This window comes from Mesoplodon densirostris, chromosome 1 (assembly GCF_025265405.1).
Source record: "Mesoplodon densirostris isolate mMesDen1 chromosome 1, mMesDen1 primary haplotype, whole genome shotgun sequence".
In the NCBI taxonomy this organism is placed as follows: Eukaryota; Metazoa; Chordata; class Mammalia; order Artiodactyla; family Ziphiidae; genus Mesoplodon; species Mesoplodon densirostris.
In genome coordinates this window covers 232,401,001-232,422,222 of record NC_082661.1, presented here as the reverse complement: position 1 = coordinate 232,422,222, position 21,222 = coordinate 232,401,001, and the positions used below count along the sequence as shown (strand labels likewise).

Here is a 21,222-nt window from a genome sequence, read left to right as displayed (position 1 = left end):
GCATGTGGGATCCTCCCGGACCGGGGCACGAACCCGCGTCCCCTGCATCGGCAGGTGGACTCTCAACCACTGCGCCACCAGGGAAGCCCTTTCCTTCTTTTTTAAAAAGGCTGAATAATATTCTGTCAAATATATATGCCATATTTTGTTTACCCATTCATCTGTTGGTGGACACTTGGATTACTTCCATCATTTGGATATTGTGAATAATGCCACTATAAACAAGGGTGTAGAACTATTGTTTGAGCCCTTTCTTTTGCTTTTTTTGGGGATATATACCCAGAAGTGGAATTGCTGGACCGTATTGTATTCCTATATTTAATATTTTGAGGAATCATCATATTATTCTGCAGAGTGGTTGCACCATTTTACATTCCCTCTAGCAATGCACAAGTGCTCCAATCTCTCCACATTTTCATCAGCACTTATTATATTTCTGTTTTCTTAATAGCCATCCTAATGGGTGTGAAGTGTTAAGTAATCTTGATGTGAGTTTGTTCAATCAGGTCCAGAAGACAAAAGTAACTAGGAAAGTTGAGAATGTAGAAAGAAGTTTGCATTGTTAAAAGACGAAAGAAGACAGGGTGCAGAAAACCCTGTATTTGATTTTGTAGGAGAAGAGAAAAATATAACACATTTTGCTTTCAAAACACTCTCGATAGCTTAGCTACTCTTATCAAAATTTTAATTTGCTCAAATAACAAAGTCACTGTGGATATGATTTCTTTAGGCTAAAAGAAAATATCCTTTTTAAGCCAGAGTTTCTGTTTTCTTTTTGAAGTATTTTGAATCCTATATGTTTTTAGTTCTAATTAAATAATACAATAATGTTATATGTCTTTAGTTTTAATGTTTCATTTCTGCAACTGCAGACTTATCATATTAGAATTGTATTCGAATTCCCAGTTATTTTAAACAGCGGCATATAGCCCCCTAAAACTTCTTTACATGAAGTTAAAGAAACTGCATTCCTAAGAAAAAGTTACTAATTCTACTTTTTATGATCTCTGAAGTCCTGAGACATTTATAGCCTTAATTATCTTGAAAGATAATATTTATCCAAAGTAAGTGAGCACCTGTGAATATGATCCCTTGCATAACATAAAAATGTAGTATTACATTTCAATAATATAGGAAAGACCACCCATCTCCAACTTTGTTGTTGCAATTTCATTTCATAACTCTTCTTTACAAGGTTTTCTAACTTTATGATAATGTATGAAGCACTCTGGAAACCCACAACCTGAAGGACTGTAGGTGTGAAAAACAACTCTGGTATTTATCAAAATTCTGAGATGCAAAAATTAGTATCAATAGTGCTCTTAAAAAAGCTAGGATAAAAGCAAATATTGACAGAACTTTGTGTAAGAAGTTAATTTCTATCTAATATTTATGAACATACAGAGTAAAAACTTTTATTCATTAGTCATCAGTAAGGCAAAACTCTCCTCTGTGAGTGGCTAACCCACGACTCTGTTGCAGTGGCTCTGGGATCAGAATGTTCCCTGACGGGAACTCTGCCATTTGGTGACCCCTAGAATGAGGATGACATCTCATCAAGCAAGGGAGTGCCCAAGCATGCATGTTTGCGTACTTATTGTGGTGGTGACAGGGTTCAGGGATGCAGGAGCAGAGGGGAAAGAACAGTTGTGGTTGTCTGAATGGGAGAGCAGAGTGCATTTCAGGAAGTGAAAGAAGTTGAGTGTGGCAAAAGTATAGCATTCAAGAGGGCAAGTGGCAAGAAATGAAACGAAATTTAAGCAAGTTCCGTTGTCATGAAGTGCCTTCCTTGTAGGAAGACATTTGATCCCTTTATTTTCTTAATCTTGGATGGAAAGAATTGGCTTAACCTTGACACTAGGAAGTAGGGATTACGAGGAAATAGAACTTGATTTAATACCTAGTTGCATTATACATTGTTTCGTGTTTCAAAGAATGCACTATGAGTCCTCTGGGCATTTGGGCCTCCCTCCTTTCAAGGAGAACAAGTCCTATATGAGAGAAGAAACCAAGAGTCACTTGTCCTGTTTTTAAACATCCTTATAGATTCAGCTCATAAACAAAACAAAAACTTATTAGTTTTGCAGAAACATATTTTTAGAAATGAAAAAAGAAATTCCATATATAACATTATGCTTCACATTAGCTTAATTTTGACCATGAAATGGGTTGACTAGATTTTAATGAAATTTCTTATCACTCTTCTCTGGAGAATTATCTTGAGCCATTTTGGGAAAAGAAAACTGTAAGAATCTAGGGGGATATTCTTCTCTTAACTTGGAAATTTATTTTTGTGTGATTCTTTACCAAATTGTGCTGTCAGAAGACTGGGCATTCACTTGATTTTAGTACATAATAAAAAATAGTAAATTACCTTTTAATATGTAAAATATCTTTTTTATTTTTTATGCTCATTTTTTTCTCCTCCGTCACGCTTTCTTCTCTCCGCTCTTCTCCTTCCCTCCTCCACACATTTGAGACGTATTGTAATCATTTTCATACTCATGATTTTCTCCTCTTGTGGGTTGTTGCATTTGATAAAAAATGTCATCTGATTTGATTTTCTGATATTTTGAAGAATTAGCACAAATCATTATGACTATTAAATTTAAAATTTCTATTTATTCAAATGATTTCCTAAATATTAAAAAATCATTTTGGGTATCAATGAAATTACATTTTGAAAATTCTGTTCCTACAGAATTAGGCTTGGGTTTAATTTAAGCCTTGAGTTAACTACGTGACTATGATTTTTTGACATACTGAAAGAGCATTCCAACAGTTTATTTACTCTTATCTGATCTTTTAATTTGTTTGTTTTGGTACTATTACAAGCAGTGATGTCTAATGCTGTACATTATCTTCAGACTTCACATTTTAATTTTGAAATGCATATGTATTTTCCTATGAAATATAAATTTTTGAACCTTTGTGAAAGAATGATATATTTATTTTGATATATACATGTATGTAAAACTATTATTTTTTTTAACATATATAGTTGCAGTTAAAACCCCACATTTTACTAGTTATATTGCCTTGCAGCAGTATTATCTGAGCCTGATATTTTTATATCATATATTTTATATGGGCCTAGGTATTTTATAATCATCATTTATTTTATTTTTATTAAATCTTTCCTTCTAGATAAAAATTTCTACTGTTGCCTTAGTTAAAGTACTTTTTGGGAAAAATAAAGAGGTACTCCATTGCAGAATTCCTTTAGCAATAAATGGGTTAAGATGTATAGACCAACAACAAATTGGTCAAGACATATATATTTAAAACTATTCTCACAAAGTTTTAAAAGAAAGCATTCTTGGTGATTGCAAGATTTGGATTGTAATGTTACTTAGGCTCACCAATGTACCATCATTTAAACGGCTCACAATACCATTTACACTAAATAATATTCAAAATTGGAAGGTTAGGTAAATAAACAGGATAGGGCCTCCCTGGTGGCGCAAGTGGTTGGGAGTCCGCCTGCCGATGCAGGGGATACGGGTTCGTGCCCCGGTCTGGGAGGATCCCATATGCCGTGGAGCGGCTGGGCCCGTGAGCCATGGCCGCTGGGCCTGCGCATCCGGAGCCTGTGCTCCGCAACGGGAGAGGCCACAACAGTGAGAGGCCCACATACCGCAAAAAGAAAAAAAATAAAAAATAAAAATAAATAAATAAATAAACAGGATAATTTTAACTTTGTATTTTTGGATCAATATATTTTTATAGAGAAAAATCTTGATATATACTTCTCTTTTCTTTTATTGTAAAAGAGCACTGGATTTTTAGTTTCATAAGTAACTTCACAATCTTTCTTTACTGTAGAAGCCAAAAGATTCAATCAAATTTTGTCAATCATGTTGCCCCTTTATTCTGAGATGTGCTCGTGTGGGAAAGGTATTTGAGGGACACTAGACCCATGGGCATTAATAACAGTGCTCTTAGTCTAGTTTTATAATAATCTCCAGTCAACATGCGCATTCTTTCTGAGATAAGCTGGAGTGTGATTGTTACCAAAACCTGGATGAAAGAATGAAAAGCTGGATGCAGAGAACATTGGAGCAGATATTAGGTTAAGGGAGTGAACAGACTGTGCCTACCCTGGGGAATCCCCCCACCCCCACCCTTCTGGGAAGCTAGGTACACTTGTTCTCTAGGAAAGGGAACATTAACTAAATTTCTTAAAAAGTAATGAAAGAGAACAAACTGTAAAAAGGCAGCCAAAAAAGGCAAACATCTGTTACTGAACATGTCTCACTTGACTTCCTTTTAATGTTCTTAGGAATAAATTTATAAACTAGGAAAGGTTCAGCACTAATTAGATTGTTTTCATCAAACAAAATGCACCAGACATGGATGTTGAATATGAATGAAAACTTCAGTAGTAATAATAAGTAGGCATAGAATGTGCCAGGAGACATAGAAGGTGCCAGGAGACATAAACATCCTAGGTTATGGCCACAGGCTTTGGATAATGCTATGGATGTTAATATTGCATTGACTTAGATTTGTTGTGATATGCTTTTTTAAATGATCAGAAAAAAGTGTCGGAAAAGTCAAGTGTATTCATTAAACAGTAGATGGATTAGGTGCAAAATTTTCTCTTCAATTATACACATTTAGGCTAATGAGATGTTAGAATGAATTGGAATAACAAATACAGAGGTACTCAAAGGCAAAGTTCTTTAGTAAGAGCAGCAGCAGTGGTGATAGTTGTAGCTTGTCGTAGGTGTGGAGAGATCCATGCTTTATTCAAAACTCTTGGGACCAGCCATATTTGGGAGTCAGAAAATTCCAAACTTTAGAGAGGTAAGAAGAAAAGTAGATCTGTAATCAAACCTGTAATCAAATCATGGTAGTATTTTGTAGTAAAGCATAAGAATACTCTCATTATGTGGGAGATGCAGGCTACTATATAGGTCATTTGTTGGTTGGTTCAGCTCAGGTTTTGCCACCAAAGGTTAGGTGAGTTAAATTCTCCCCTCAGTATGTGTTATGCAATATTTGTTGGTTTTCAAAGCTTTCTGGATTTCTGAGTTACAAATAAGGAATCATAGGCTTATAGTAGTAATAGTGATAGCAAAAGTAATAGTAGTGGTGGTTATAGTAGATAAAGGTGATGGGGAAGATAAGGAGATAAGGACAGACAGACAGACACACACACACAAATATATATACACACTGTGAAAATAAATAAAGGGAACCTCATTTAAAATGGAGCCATGCAGCCTGAGGGGGAACTCTCATGTGTATACCACTCTTTGCACTTGCATAACCAGCAGGAAGAAGGAAGGTATGAATTGTTTTGACAAGGGAAGACATTAATCACAGGGGAATTTTATCTCCTGCTCTTCAGAAAAAGGAAGGTCCCCCACAACCTCAAGCCCTTGCTCTTCTCCAATGAACTTTTGTTCAAAACAGCCCTTCTTAATTTCCTCCTAACACCTACTCAAAAGCAAGACCCCTCTCCTTTATTCTTCAGACTTGCCTGTGATTCACCGTAGCTTGTCTGTCCCAAATTGCAATTCTCTGCTATTCCCAAATAAACCCATTTTGTGGGTAAAATAACTGGCTATTTTATTTTTAAGGCTGAAAACATACACATACACACACACACATTATTAGTTCTATAAGGAAAATACTATAATCGTATATTCACTGTTCTTGATACTTGATGCAAGACATGTCCTGGAATTAATTGCAGAATGTCCATGTTTATGTGATTCCCAGTAGCAGAATCAGGCAGATGTGATTATATATCTCTGATAGATGCTACTCCCTGTGATTGCTCTTCCCTGAACTCCACCTAAAGGAGCACCACTACTTTTATTTTTTCATAGTGCATCATGAATCTCTTTACTGGTTTATTACTGGCCTTCCTCACTAAATGTAGGTTCCATAAGGCTGAGGACATTTTAGATCACCAGTGCAACCCCAGTGCCTAGAATGGTTCCTGTCATAAACTAGAGGTTTAGAAAATATTTGTTGAATAAATGAATAATAGACTATTTGACATTTCCCCAAGTGGAACACATAAGAGACCCAAGGTGCCAAAGCAGTGAAAAACACAACCATGATAATATTATTAGGAAGAGGAAAAAGAAAAAACGATGATTTAAGGATGTTGCATAAATTTTTCTCTAATTTTTTTTTTTTTCTGTATTGACTGAAAGAGTTGTACGAGCCTTAATTCTTTGTCCTGAAGTGGACTTTTTGGCCCATTCCTCTTCTCTGGAATCCGTGGCCATTCTTATTTTGTCATGCAGTTCTCCTGTTGGGTTCTTTTTTTCTTTTTTTCTAACCTCCTCCAACAGTCTCATTAGAAGATCCCTTTGAGTCTGCAGACAGGATGGGTTTCATTGGCTGTCTGGAGAGGACCAAACAAATCCATCCCAAGGGCACAAACTCAAAACTCTGAGTTGTAGGAGATCTGGTGATGAAGACTAGGTTGCAGATGGTGAGATCTGGTGGGTAGTAATCAGGAGGCCACACACACTCCCATTCAGTTGTTGTGTTAGGAGAGTATCAGAGGATGACGATCCTCTCAGCCACACAAGGCTGCTTCAGGGTTCTGTCTGCAGTGATTGATTCCTTATCTCACTCCAGTTGTATCCTTGAACCAGACACATAGGACAACTTTTTTTTTTTTTTTTTTTGCAATACGTGGGCCTCTCACTGTTGTGGCCTCTCCCGTTGTGGACGGAGCACAGGCTCCGGATGCACAGGCTCAGTGGCCATGGCTCACGGGCCCAGCTGCTCCACGGCATGTGGGATCTTCCCGGACCGGGGCATGAACCCGTGTCCCCTGCATCGGCAGGTGGACTCTCAAGCACTGCGCCACCAGGGAAGCCCTAGGACAACTTTTAAACTCAAATTATTTTAGGTCTTTGTGTTCTTCCTTCTCTGTTCTCCCTATACTGTTACCACATAATTATGACCATCCTATAAAGCCTTTAACATCTGCTTTTTACCACATGTTAAAATAATTTTTATAAATATGCTCATAATACCTATATTTTGAAAGAAACCCAGATGAGCCAAAAATGAGAAAATCAACCATACTTATTATAGCAACAATGCTTTATAACCTTATTTTTTTCACTCAAAAATATATTCTGAGCATCTTTTCTTATTAACATATTTTCTTTAATATTAAATAACTCATTTTTGGTTATCTTGGCAATTGACAATGCTTTAATGGAATGCAGTGCATTATATTTGTAGTTAAATGTTGGTGCATATTCTAAATTTCCTTAGGATAAATTCCTTGTAGTGGAGTTGCTGTTATGCTTCCCCCTTTTGCTTTGTTTTTTATTATATATTGTTAATTTGTCCTCCAAAGAAGTGTTGGTTTTAGATTTTCACATAGATTTCCACTGCTTCTTATTCCTCAAAAACAAAAGTACACAAAGAAAAAGCAAACCAATAACCAACTAAAATTAGATAATTCTCTGCAGGTTTAGTTAGGCCCTTCTGACTCCATGGGTCAATAGCATTGTTATCATCCAGGAACTTTTTAAAAATTTAGCTTTCAGGACCCACCCTAAATGTATTGAATCAGAATCTGTACTTGAATAAGATCAGTAGTGATTTATAAGCATATAAAAGTTTGAGAAACACTGTTTTAGACAATTCCCCATAATATTTTGCCTTTTAAGTGAGCTTTTGATAAGTAGTGACAGTCTATACAATGTAATTTTTTTCCTGACAAATACCTGAAGTACATATACTCTATGCTGAATTTAGTCATGTGGTGGGATAGGAATATGGTTTATTGTGAACGTTGATGAGTGAGATTATAACCGATCAAAGATATCAGAAATACATTTTCAAATAATGAAATAGAACTACAGTGAATGTCAAAATTGGCCTGGGAAAATATGCCAGCTATTTTGATAATAGAGCTTTCACCCAAATAAAATAATCTGGACAATTTCAATAAGCTGATATATCATCCAAGTATATCCTGAGTCTCTAGGAATTAGATCTTAGTGATTTATAAGAACATAAAGTTTGATAAACACTGTTTTATGCAATTCCCCATAAACATGCTCCAAACAAGGAGAAATAGTCAAGTTGTAGTTAGGGGGCTGGGGCAGCTTTTGACCACCCCCACCATGCATCTGATTGGCTGTTCTAAATCCCATTATGATTAAGTCCTACTGACTCCCTACAAAATCATTGGAGGTTTTCTAAAAGAAATGAGTGGAAAACAAAATTGCTGAGTGCCAATCAATTAAAAATCTAATGTAAACTCTAATGCTCCCTTTGTTCACTGTATTCTGACTCTTTTCATAGATTAAAAATCTTCTACCTGTATTACCAGTTTCACCTTCTGGATAGAGTAGTGTATTGAGTCTGAATCCCAGTCACCTTCTACTTGTGTAATCAAGGTAAAGATATTAAACTTCTCAACTTCCTAAGGAAAAGTGAGAATTAAAGTATCTATTTTGCAGAGTCTTGGTGAAGATTGAAGAACATGAACATAAAGCAGATAGTAGGTTCTAATTATTAGTTATAACAATTTATTAGTTCTGGGATGCAGTTCCAGATCTAGCACATAGTATATAAATCTTATGATGATAACCAAACTCACTATTTACAATGGTCTTACAGTTAAATAAATCCCAAACAAATGCACGAATGAAAAGGATTGAATTCAAAAGTTTAAAATTCTATCCAGTTTATAACCGAATTGTTTAATAATAAATAATTACCTGGGAGGGTATGTTAAATACAAAGGGGGAAACATATTCAAAATCAAATAAGCACCTTACATTCATTTGAACATCAACTTCAATATCAGTATGAACACAAGCACATTAAAATGTCCCCAAATTGTAAAGCATGAACTCATTTTTTCATTTTGTTGTTTTAATTCTAGCTGATAAGAAAAATTAATCATATGTATTTATAGATTCATACACTTAAAATTTCAGAATAAGACAACTCATTCCTGGCAGCAGCTGTTCCGTTGCTTGGCATTCTTGAATTTTGAAGTTTCCAAGAACACACACAAACCACAGGAGAGATTTGGAGCCATGTAACCTCCTAGTAAGTTTTGATATATTGAATACTTGGGAAACCCATAGATTCCCAAGATCTTTTCATTCTTTTCTTCCTCGGGGGACAGACACTCATCTTAAACTCAAGGAATTTTTCTACCACACTATTTTTAAAAGTTGTATTGTTTTATGCATCAATTATACAAAACAGTGTATTATTCATATACGTATCTATTTATAGCTCTATATCTTAAAGAATAACACTAAAACAAATACCTGTAAAACGTAGGGAACAGAACTCAATGTTTTTCTTTCCCTTCATATCCTGAAGAAACCAGTCTCCTTAATTTTATGTTAATTGTTCCCTTGCTTTTCTTTATAATTTAGCACATCTATACACATCTCTATTTAGTATTTTGCTTACTTTTACTTGTTTTTCTCTTTATGTGTGTAGAATTATAATGTCTTCTCTCTCTCCTTGCCCAGAAATGTATTTTTTAAAAAAATTTATTTATTTATTTATTTATTTTTGGCTGAGTTGGGTCTTTGTTGCTGCACGTGGGCTTTCTCTAGTTGCGGTGAGCGGGGGCTACTCTTCGTTATGGTGCGCGGGCTTCTTATTGCTGGCTTCTCGTTACGGAGCACGGGCTCTAGGCACGTGGGCTTCAGTAGCTGCAGTACGCGGACTCTAGAGCTGCAGGCTCAGTAGTTGTGGTGCGCGGGCTTAGTTGCTCCGCGGCACGTGGGATCTTCCCGGACCAGCGCTCGAACCCATGTGCCCTGCATTGGCAGGCGGATTCTTAACCACTGCGCCACCAGGGAGGTCCCAGCAATGTATTTTTGAGAGCCATCAGTCTTCATAAATGTTGATCTGTGGCCCCGTGGTTCATTCATTTTCATGGATGCACAACATCCCATGAATGAATACACTACAATTTGATTATCCTTTCTATTGCTGAGAGATATTTGCCTTTTTAAAAAGTTATGTCCTATTATGAACAATTTTGCTACATTCTTCTACAAGTGTTAGGTGCAAGAGTTTCTCTAGGGTAAGAATTCCCAGCATCAATATGAACCTGCATCCTGTTGCATCGAGAATGGGTTATATAGATGCTAGAATATTGATCCCTTCAACCTGGGAGGAAGGTGGACAGGGCCTGGACAGTAGGAACTCCATAACTGATTATTAACTGCCTGAATAATTGATTGCCTCTAGCCACAAGCAGCCTAGAGTAGACTGGCTGTGCTGGCCAGTGGGCGTATGTTCAGTGTTACCAGGCAATATAGAGAACAGTTTTCCACTCCTAGAAACAGTTTATGAGAGTGCTTTGCTTCATATGCTTGGTAACACTTAATAAAATGTCAAAATTTTAACCTTTTCCAATTTGGAAGATATGAAGTATTTCTTTGAGATTTTAATTTGCATTTCCCTAATGACAAATGAGGCTGAGAATTTTTTTTCACATATTTCTAGGCCACCATTATTTCTTTTTTGTGAACATCATGCAGTTGTATTTTCAAAAATGTATTTAGATGCATTTATATCCCTTCTGTTCTGTGCTCTCTATTTGTTCTTTCTATTTTGTCCTTTTTTTCTCTTTTGCTCCTTTGTCTTTTTTGGAAATTGATTGACATACTTTCCCCTCTTGTTCCATTTTTCCTAGTACTAGTTTTCCTTGTACTAGTTTTATACTAGTACATTGTACAAACTAGCATTTTACTAGTTTTCCTTGTACTCGTTTGACCTTTATGTTCTTTTTTACTTTTTATAAGTGGTTAACCTATGGATTTTTATACATACTTTTAACTTAAAGTATACTTATCCTTTTCCCACCTCATACAGAAATCTTAGATTGCCTTAACTACCAGAGTTTAATTCTCTTATTATTTTCACTATTTTTAACTTCACAAATTAGAAACCATTATTTTGTTTTTTACCTCCTTGTCTGTTTAGGTTTACCTACATGCTTACCAATTTTTTTTTTACCTGACCTTATATCTAGCATCACAGGCTATAGGATGATTTTCCTTCTTGAATTACATCCTTTAGAAGTACCTTTAGTAAGGGTCAGATGGCAGAAAACTTCTGTTTATATTTATTTTTTCCTCCTCACTAATACATTCTCAGAATCTTTTTTTTTTTTTTTTTTTTTTGCGGTATGCGGGCCTCTCACTGTTGTGGCCTCTCCCATTGCGGAGCACAGGCTCTGGACGCACAGGCTCAGTGGCCATGGCTCACGGGCCTAGCCACTCCACGGCATGTGGGATCTTCCCGGACCGGGGCACGAACCCGTGTTCCCTGCATTGGCAGGCGGACTCTCAACCACTGCGCCACCAGGGAAGCCCCATTCTCAGAATCTTGAAGTTATCTTTCCCCTGTTTTCTGATTGCCACTGTTACTGTTGAAAAATCAGATGTTTGTCCAGTTGTCTTTCCTTTGTGAGTAATCTCTCTTCTCTACTTCTAAGGACTTCTTTTCATTGTTCTGCTGTTTTATTATGAGATGTGTAAGTGTGGTTTTCTTTCTATTTATTCTGCTTCATTTCTGTTTGGCTTCCTAACTATGAAAGTCAATGTCTTTCAGCATTCTGGAAAAAAATCTCTGTTACTATCTCTTTAAATGATTTTTTTCTTCCATTTTTTTCTTTATAAGCTCTGATTAAAACTTTTTATAAAACTCTCCTTACACATATGTTGTCTTCCATTTAATTGTCACTCTTTGTCTTTTTTTCCACTTTTTCATATTTGCCATCTCTTTGTCTCTTATTGCTATATCCTGGGTCTTATTTTCCCTCCTGATTCCTCTTTTATGTGTTTTCTTTTTGTGTGTCCATTATTTATTTATTTTTTTGCTACTCATTGAGTTTCCAATTATTCCAATTATTATATTTTTCATTTTTAGAATGTCTAGTTGTTACTTTTCAAATCAGCTTGGTCAGCTTTGAAAATTTTTGGTTACTTTAATATATTTCTGTAAACATATAGAAATGGAAACTCACTCTTATTTTATATTCTGTATACCTTAGTTTCAGTACTGGAGTCTTTGAGTTTCTGAATGTGTAGTTTGTTGTTTCTTCTGATGCTTTGATGCTTATTTTCTTATGTTTGATGATTTTCTGACTGTGAGCTCATTTTTCATGGTATTTTATTGTGAGAATTCTTTGAAACCTGAATTTAAACTGCATTCTTCTAAAAATGATTGATATTAGCTTTTACTGGGTACTCTTTTAGTGCACTACCAACCTGGGACCACTTTATTCTTAAATTTTTGCTTTTCTTTGTCAGGGGTTGTTTAGGGAACTGCCTATAGTGTGAAGTCAGGCCCCAAATCCATATGAATGAAATCTTATCCTGAAAAGTTTCTAGGAGTGACTTCTTCTCCTCTCCACACAGAGGCAAGGCCATGACAGACAAGTGGTCTCATGGTATCTCTTTCTCTTTCTGTTTCTACTTCTTTCTTTCTCTCCCCAGGGGAATTTTAAAATCCTGGTTTATATTCTAAGGACATTGCACTTCCAGTACCTATGTTTTATGAGAGGTGTTCTCAGCTCTGATATTCCTTCATGCTCTGGGTTCCAGTGTTTGTCTCCCAACTGCAGGGCACGGAGCTCATTAAAACCCAGGCTCTAGGTTGTCTAAAATTTCCATGCCATCCCCGAGGCTAAGACAGGCTCCAGAACTCATACAACAGTAAATTCAACATTCTCGTTGTTTTCTACCAGAAAAGAATTCTATTACTTTCCTTTCATTTCAGCTATGCATTTAAAATATATTTGATTTTTCATTTTAGAATATGTGTTAGTATTATGCTGTGATTTGTTGCTATGAACATGCTACTGGAAGCAACAGCCCTGTTATATCTTTTACAAATAGGTTCCAACCCTCAGAGGGACTTATACTGGGATGTAAACTTCTCTATCCAGCTCCCTCTTTCTCATCAGTATTCGTATTGCCTCCTATGTGATCCTTAAATTGCTAAATATCAAAGAGTTTTGATTTCCCTTGGAGGTTAAAGAAATTTTATCTAGTGACTGGTAAAGGAAAAACCTATGTTTTGTTGGGCCACCTCCCTCATTCTTTCCTAATTTGAAAGTTGAATGGCTTTTTGAGGCCATGGCTATTACAGAGTGACCAGCATTACCTATGGTATTCCCTCCTCTTCTCTTAAGAAATGTAAAAGAAATACCACACTCGAGAACAACTTCACAATGGGGCTTCTGTGGCTCCACAAGAAGATTTTGAGAAACTATGGGTTTCCTGGTCCTATCACAACTTCCTGGGTGTGGCTCTATGGCTGGAAAACCCTTCTGTGGTTTGTATGTGTTCTTAGAAGCTCTAAAGTACAACAATGTAAAGATAATGACTTGTGAAAAATTCCAAAATGATGTGTTTGGTGCCTTCTGGTTCTGCATGTGTGCAAGTTACTGACAGTTTTCTTTTTAAAACATTTCTTATACAAGAAGCAGTAGCAGTACAAGGAATGCAACTCACTGCTATTTCACAGAATGTGCTGGTGACATGACTCACTTCTCCTGGGGAAACACAAGTTTCAAGCCTGGCAGAAAAAGCTTTTCAGTTTATTTCACATGTTTTAATGTGTAATTTTTTATTTTATATGTATATGCTATCAGTGATTTTCTCTTCACAGTTATCTATTTTTAAAGAAACCTTTCATTTACCTTGAATGGTGTGTTTATATATGCTTCTGGTAGGGTCACAAAGCTGTTTAAAACTATGAAAATTTCTTGCTACTTAGAAAATCCCCTTTAACCACATTTTAGGGTAAGTATTGGAGGTGTAATGTGCCAATTATAGATTACCTTGTTATTGCAAACATATTGCAGAATTTCACACTAATAGTAGTAATATAGAAGTATGGCTAGCACTATGATGTGAAATGAAAGGCTTTCTTCCATATTTCATCTCTGGTTAATCAATGCAAGAATTTAATCATCAAACTAGGAGAGAAATTAGCAGCATTGTCAAAAGGAAAAAATAAATTCCAGATGAGATTTGGAAAGAAGGGGGAATTGGTGGATTAGATAGCTGCTTCTAAAAAGAAGCTTGAGATGTAATATTATGTGAATTATCAGAAGTTGGTGCCAGTTAAGTTGTGGGATTTGAGAAAATATGTGGGAGAAAGGAGTCTGAAAAAGGTTTAAAATAAATTCACACAGGTTGTTAAAAAAATTGGAAAATTTTGACATGAGTATTTAATAAGTGACTTACATCATTATCCAAGTATTTAGAATGTGTCGCTTCCAATGCATTGTCATGGAAAGAGTAGGATCTTGAAGAAGTCTAGAGAAGCAGCTGGCAGCTGTGGAAAGAAGAAACATTTTGAGAGAGAATGGAACTGAAACATCAAGGCAGAATGGACTTGAGATTTTAATATATAAGTATGGAGAAAACTAAGACTTAGAAAAAAAACCCCAGGACCCCTTAAAGAAAAGGACTGCTATTGACTTCACAGAAAGGTGACCAAACTCCCCCCCCCCACCGTTTTCTAATTATGGTAGGTAGGAAGAAAAACACACAACAGAGGTAACTGGAAAAATATCATAGAACATTTTATTAAGAAAAATCCTCAAGAATGTTTGTCTGAGATTGTTTTGCTTAGTGGCCTTGATATTTGACACCTTTCATGATGCAGAATATGCCCATCTCAGTTAGTCTGGCCAAGAAGGAAGCAGTTACAAAAATTTAGTTGGCAAGTGTAAATAGTAGTATCACATAAGGACAGTGTGTTCCAACCAAGCACTTTGTTGTGTGCAAAAGTATGGACTACATAGGTTAAAAAATAATTTTTGTAGCCATGAGTATTTTTTCTAGCCATGAATATGTGTCATGGAACATCTTGAGAGCAATATTTAAAATATAGGTGCTTCTTCATGTTTTATTATCACCTACATGTTGCACATAAGTTTTAAAAAGTACAGTATTATTATTATTATTATTATTTTTTATGGTATGTGGACCTCTCACTGTTGTGGCCTTTCCCGTTGCGGAGCACAGGCTCTGGACTTGCAGGCTCAGCGGCCATGGCTCATGGGCCCAGCTGCTCCGCGGCATGTGGGATCTTCCCAGGCCGGAGCACGAACCCGTGTCCCCTGCATCGGCAGGTGGACTCTCAACCACTGCACAACCAGGGAAGCCCTACAGTATTTTTGAGGGTGAATGCTTTGAAAAAGAAAACATGATCAGGGAATTCTAAAAGTAACAGTTGAGAGATGATGCAAATTAATTCTCAAGGTTATTCTTGCATTCTAACATAACAGTAGAAGAAGTTAAACTTCAGTCTTAAAAAATGAATGGCATGAAATACAAGTTTACATATACAAGTCAGACTGCATCTGAGAGGGCACTCACTATAGGACAGAGTGAAACTTGTATTTAAAACAATCACTCTGTGTCTTAAAACTGAGTATTTTTGCAATACAAATAAAAATTTCTTCCACATTTCATCTTTACACTTACTCTTTATATATCCTGAGATTTTACAGAAGAGACTTCTTTGGCTTCAATTGCCAAATAGTGATTAAATACATATTAGCAACTTTATGTTTTTAAATAAATAAATAAATTTATTTATTTATTTATTTGTTTGTTTGTTTATTTTTGGCTGCGTTGGGTCTTCATTGCTGTGCATGGACTTTCTCTAGTTGTCGCGAGCAGGGCTGCTCTTGGTTGCGGTGCATGGGCTTTTCATTGCGGTGGCTTCTCGTTGCGGAGTGTGGGCTCTAGGCATGTGGGCTTCAGTAGTTGTGGCATGAGGGCTCTAGAGCGCAGGCTCTGTAGTTATGGCGCATGGGCTTAGTTGCTCTGTGGCATGTGGGATCTTCCCGGACCAGGGATTGAACCCATGTCCCCTGCATTGGTAGGCAGATTCTTTTTAAAAAAATTAATTAAGTTATTTTATTTTTGGCTGCATTGGGTCTTCATTTCTGCACGCGGGCCTTCTCTTGTTGCGGTGAGCAGGGGCTACTCTTTGTTGCAGTGTGTGGGCTTCTCATTGCAGTGGCTTCTCTTGTTGCAGAACACGGGCTGTAGGCATGAGGGCTTCAGTAGTTGTGGCTCATGGGCTCTAGAGCGCAGGCTCAGTAGTTGTGGCACATGGGCTTAGTTGCTCCACGGCATGTGGGATCTTCCCAGACCGGGGCTCAAACCCATGTCCCCTGCATTGGCAGGCAGATTCTTAAGCACTGCACCACAAGGGAAGCCCTGGTGGGCACATTCTTAACCACTGTGCCACCAGGGAAGTCCCTATTGGCAACTTTAAAGCAAAAGTAAAATAAGTATTTTCGTTGTGGTATCAGGAGCACATCAATAGCCAAGGCACTTTCCGGCACCGACTTCTTATAGAGTCTGAGAGGGAAGACAGCACCAACAATCCAAAATCCGTTAACCTCTACTCATTGTCAAGATTACCTCAAATTCCTCTTATCTGAGGCCATTTTTTCAAAAGCTATTTTGGGCAAAATAATTGTCATAGCAGATTATAAAATGGATATGCAATGCCTCTAGGTATCAGTTTAACCTTTGGATTACACCGAATGACCAGAAAGAGAATGACCCAGTTATTTTGAGATCTTGGAGAATCATCCTCCTAAGTTGTTCTTTCAACTGTTGACTGACATTGAAGGACTGTGTAAAAGATCCATAGTAAACTCTCAAGTGTCATTGTTGAAGAGATGCTGTTGAAACTGACCATTACACTATCCCAAGCTTCTTTTGAAGGACTCATGGAAGAAATTTTTCACAGAAAATAAGTTTACTTCTCTTATAGACATTGTGAATGTTAAAACTACGGTGTTTTCTTTGTTACTTTGTGTTTTAGTTTGCCAGGCCTGCCATAATACAATAGTATAGACTGGGTGGCTGACACAATGGAAATTAATTTTCTCACAGTTCTAGGGCAAAGTTGGTTTTTCCTGAGGCTTCTCTCCTTGGCTTATAGATGGCTGCTTCTTGCTGTGTCCTCACATGGCCTTTTCTTTGTGCAGACATGCCCCTGTCATCTCTTCTTCTTCTTATAAGGTCACCAGTCCTATTGGATTAGAGCCTCACCCTTATGACCTCATTTAACCTTAATTACCTCTTGAAAGGCCTTATCTCCAAATATAGTCACATTTGGGGATTAGGGCTTCAACATATGACTTTTAGCGGAACACAGTTCAGTCTGTAACACTTTGATAGCTGGGAATTTGAAAGGCAGATCTGTGTAACACAGTAAGCAGTATCAGAAAACACTTGACATTATTTTTCTATCCGTATTTTCCCTTTAACTTGATATTCTTTTTTTTTCTTTTTTCATACATACTATATTTTTTGTAAGCTACCTTAAAACTTTTTATAAGACAGAGGGCAAATAAGTAATTAAATAAATAAATTCTTATCTGTAGTAGATTTTTATGGATATTTGCTCACTGAAATGATCAGAAGGAATTGTATTCCTGGGGGCCAAAAGATGCTGGAGGAGGTTCTGTGATCATACTCCTCTGAGTATACTTACTTATTTATATAAGTGTTTAGGTTTATAATATATACTTATATCAATGTTTAGGCTTATATATTATGATGGATCAGTTGTTTCTTCCTTTGATAATATAATAGAACATCAATGGAATTAAGATTTTGTAGACAATGAAGTTGTTTTCCTAATTGTGTCAATTCTTCTTTCTCTTATTCTAGAAAAGTTTTATCATAAAAGAACAACAGTCTGTCAAGCCAGAATCAAAGCCACAACCCAGGTATATCTTTTATATAATAGCAGAAAAGTTTAAATTAATATGCTTGCTTTTGGTTTTATCCTGACTTAAGTATCTGGTTTAAAGAAATGTAGGTTGTTGAAAACTCAAGTTTTCAACGTATCTTTTTCAAAGTTCCCATTTAATTTGACTAAGGCAAAGATAAAAAATTCTTATTTTTTTGAGTGTATTAATGCTCCTTCAGTAGACCAGGCTGTAGGTTTACTTTGCAGTGGCAAGTAAAAGCATTATAAACAGTACTGTATGATGTTTCAGCAGTTTTATTTATTAGAAACTATGTCCTGCAATTCACTATGGTACAGCATGCCTTTCAGTGACTCTATGAGGCATTCTTAAGATTGCTCCGCTTCTTTGTGTAGCAAATTTGTTGACAAACGTTTGTGAAAAAATAACTGATTTTGTGAGATAGATTGGAGAGTGAGATGGAAAGAAGGGATTATGGAAAATTAACAGTGAAGTTTCTGAAAAGGACAGGTTTCAGACCTGTGCTTTCTTTTTCACTGGTAATACATTAATTTATTAATTCACCAGATATTATTTTTGTACTGACTCAGTGCAAAGCTCTGTGTCAAGCCATATAGATGCACATAGCAAAAGGGTAGACCTTGGAGACTGAAGTTTGTCAGAGTAACCAGTTTGGAAAACTTACCCCTAGTAAATACAGGTTTATTCAAATATATTATTCAGGCTACCTTCTCTTACTTGACATCCTTCTTAATTCCTTCTCTCAATTACTCAAACGGTGTGGTCCATAATCCCTCATTCACAATTCCAAAATCTGGAAAGCTCCAGAAACTGAAAGTTGATGTCACCTAAGGTGATGCCAAAACTCTTAGTGCCAAAACCTGACCTGAAGTAATAAGTGATCATGATTACTCATAGTCTCTACTTTTCCCACTTCATGTGAATATTCATACTTTGCATACATATTAACATTAATTATATTAGCCAGTTAATATTAATATGTTCAATGATGGGACACTGCCCCAGACTTTACTTAAATGTTATATAATATATGGTATACATGCTATATTAATTTCCTAGACTTTGAAACAAAATCTGAATTCCCAAATACATCTGACTCTAAGGTTCAAGTATTATGGAATTGCACTATATGGTAAATCTTGGCCAAATATGACTGTGAAATAATGCCAAACAATTGTTTAAACCTCCAATAAATAAATATCCAGTTTAAGATTAGATGTTTTCTGAGAGTTAGTCTCATAATAAATTTAGTAATAGCTAACTTCATTAGTAGTAGCACTCATTCTGTGCTTAGTTTGTACGAGGTACTTTCATATAACTCCCATAACAACACATGATGTATTTTATTATCACCATTTTACTGATGGGTAAACTGAGGTTGAATATTTCACTTAGGGTCAATCAGCTAGTTTGTGATAGAGCTGGATTCAAACGTAGGTCCTTTACTTGCAGTCATTGCTACATACTATAAGTTAATTATGCCAGAATGATCCCTGGCTAAAGTTTCAAGTTCTGTGAGAGCAGGGGTAGTTGATTCTGTTAACATTTCTATCTATAGCTCATGGCACAATCCCAGCAATGTAGTAGACACTCAGAAAATATAACTGAACAAATGAACAATTTCCAGAGGAAAAGAAAAAACAGATTGTGTCTTGTCCTGATCAGAAAATTTTCTTTCAGTCTTTCACAGTTTATTCATTTAACAAGAAACATTAAGCACCTGCTGTATTAGATGCTAAGGAAGGGGTGAACAAGAGAGACTCCTTACATTTGTGGAATTTAAAGCCTAGGCAGAGTTCTCAGTTGCTGTTCACCATGGAGGGAGACAGAAATTGGAGTTTAAGTCCTTTCAAATGACAGGATTTAGTAAACACCTCAATCTCTCCATGGAAATCTTAGAAGGCCAGCACCTACGGAGTGGAGATTATACCCCAGGACTAAGGAATTCACCTTAGTACAAGGGATGAAACAAACAGATTTACCCTAACAAAAGCATAAAACTTAGCCTCAACAAGTTCAAGATGATAAACCAGTAACTTAGCTACCACCTAGAATTAAAAAACAATCAACATTCTTTCAAGGACAGTAACATAATCCACAATCCCTACAATGTACAATGTCTAGTACACAACAAATAAGATGTTAGACATGTTAAGAAACAGGAAAATCTGGGTTACATCAAAGAAAAAGATATCCCAAATGTTAGAATTAGCAGACAAGAGCTTGAAAGTAGTTATTATAAATGTTCAAGAACTTAAAGAAAAAGATGTTCCTAATAATAGAGAACCCCAGTGCATAAATGGAAAATGTAAGGACAATAATCAAATGAAAGTTCTGGAACTGAGAAATAACGTATCTGATGTGAAAATTTCATTGAATGGTTGAACACCATATTGGAGAAGGCAGTAGAGAAGATTAGTAAACTTGTAGATCTATAGACTAATCTAAACAAAACGATTGATTGAGAACAAAATGAACAAAGCCTGATGGGCCTATAAATTAATATCAAGTGGTCTTTCATATGTGAATTGGAGTCTCAGAAGAAGAGAACTAGAATAAGGCAGAAAAAGTAGTTGAAGAAATAGTAGCTGGGGGCTTCCCTGGTGGCGCAGTGGTTAAGAATCCGCCTGCCAGTGCAGGTGGCATGGGTTCGAGCCCTGGTCTGGGAAGATCCCACATGCCATGGAGCAACTAAGCCTGTGCGCCACAACTACTGAGCCTGTGCTCTAGAACCCACAAGCCACAACTACTGAGCCCACAGGCCACAACTACTGAAGCCCATGCGCCTAGAGCCTGTGCTCTGCAACAAGAGAAGCCACCGCAATGAGAAGCCCACACACTGCAATGAAGAGTAGCCCCCGCTCGTCACAACTAGAGAAAGCCCACGTGCAGCAACAAAGACCCAACAAGCCAAAAATAAATTAATAAAATAAATACATTTATATAAAAAAGAAAGAATAGCTGGAAATTTCCAAATTTAATGAAAAACATCTTTATGCGTCCAAGAAGATATCACATCTAAGCAAGATAAACACAAGAAAAAACACGTAGGCATATCATAGGTAAAGAGTTGAGAATTAAAGGCAAAGAAAAACCTTTGAAATAACCAGCAGGTAAAAATACACATTGTACAAAGGGTTACAATTCTGAGAATGATGGACGTCTTCTCACTGGAAATGATGCAGACCAGAAGGCAATGAAATCATATATTTAAAGTGCTAAAAGAAAGAGATTATCAACTGATAATTCTGTATCTAGCGAAACTATCTCACAGCATTGAGGTTGAAAAAAGAAATTTTCAGCTAAATTAAAGAAATGAGAATATACTGCCAACTGATCTGTTTTTCACAAATGTTAAAGGAAGCTCTTCATGCTGAGAGAAATGACACCTGTTATATATTTGAATCTACAGGAAGACATAAAGAACATTGAACATAGAAAATATATGATGAAAATATATGAAA

The 21,222-nt window shown here is 36.4% G+C and overlaps 1 protein-coding gene across 1 annotated transcript in view; it reads left to right on the top strand.

Annotated features, from left to right (window-relative positions):
- The window catches only part of IQCM (IQ motif containing M), a 371,829-nt gene that overhangs the window by 112,352 nt on the left and 238,255 nt on the right, over positions 1-21,222 (top strand). The window contains exons 7-8 of the mRNA XM_060098179.1: positions 5,976-5,984; positions 17,697-17,755. Coding sequence (XP_059954162.1) covers positions 5,976-5,984; positions 17,697-17,755 — 68 coding nt within the window. The remainder of the gene's footprint in view (positions 1-5,975; positions 5,985-17,696; positions 17,756-21,222) is intronic.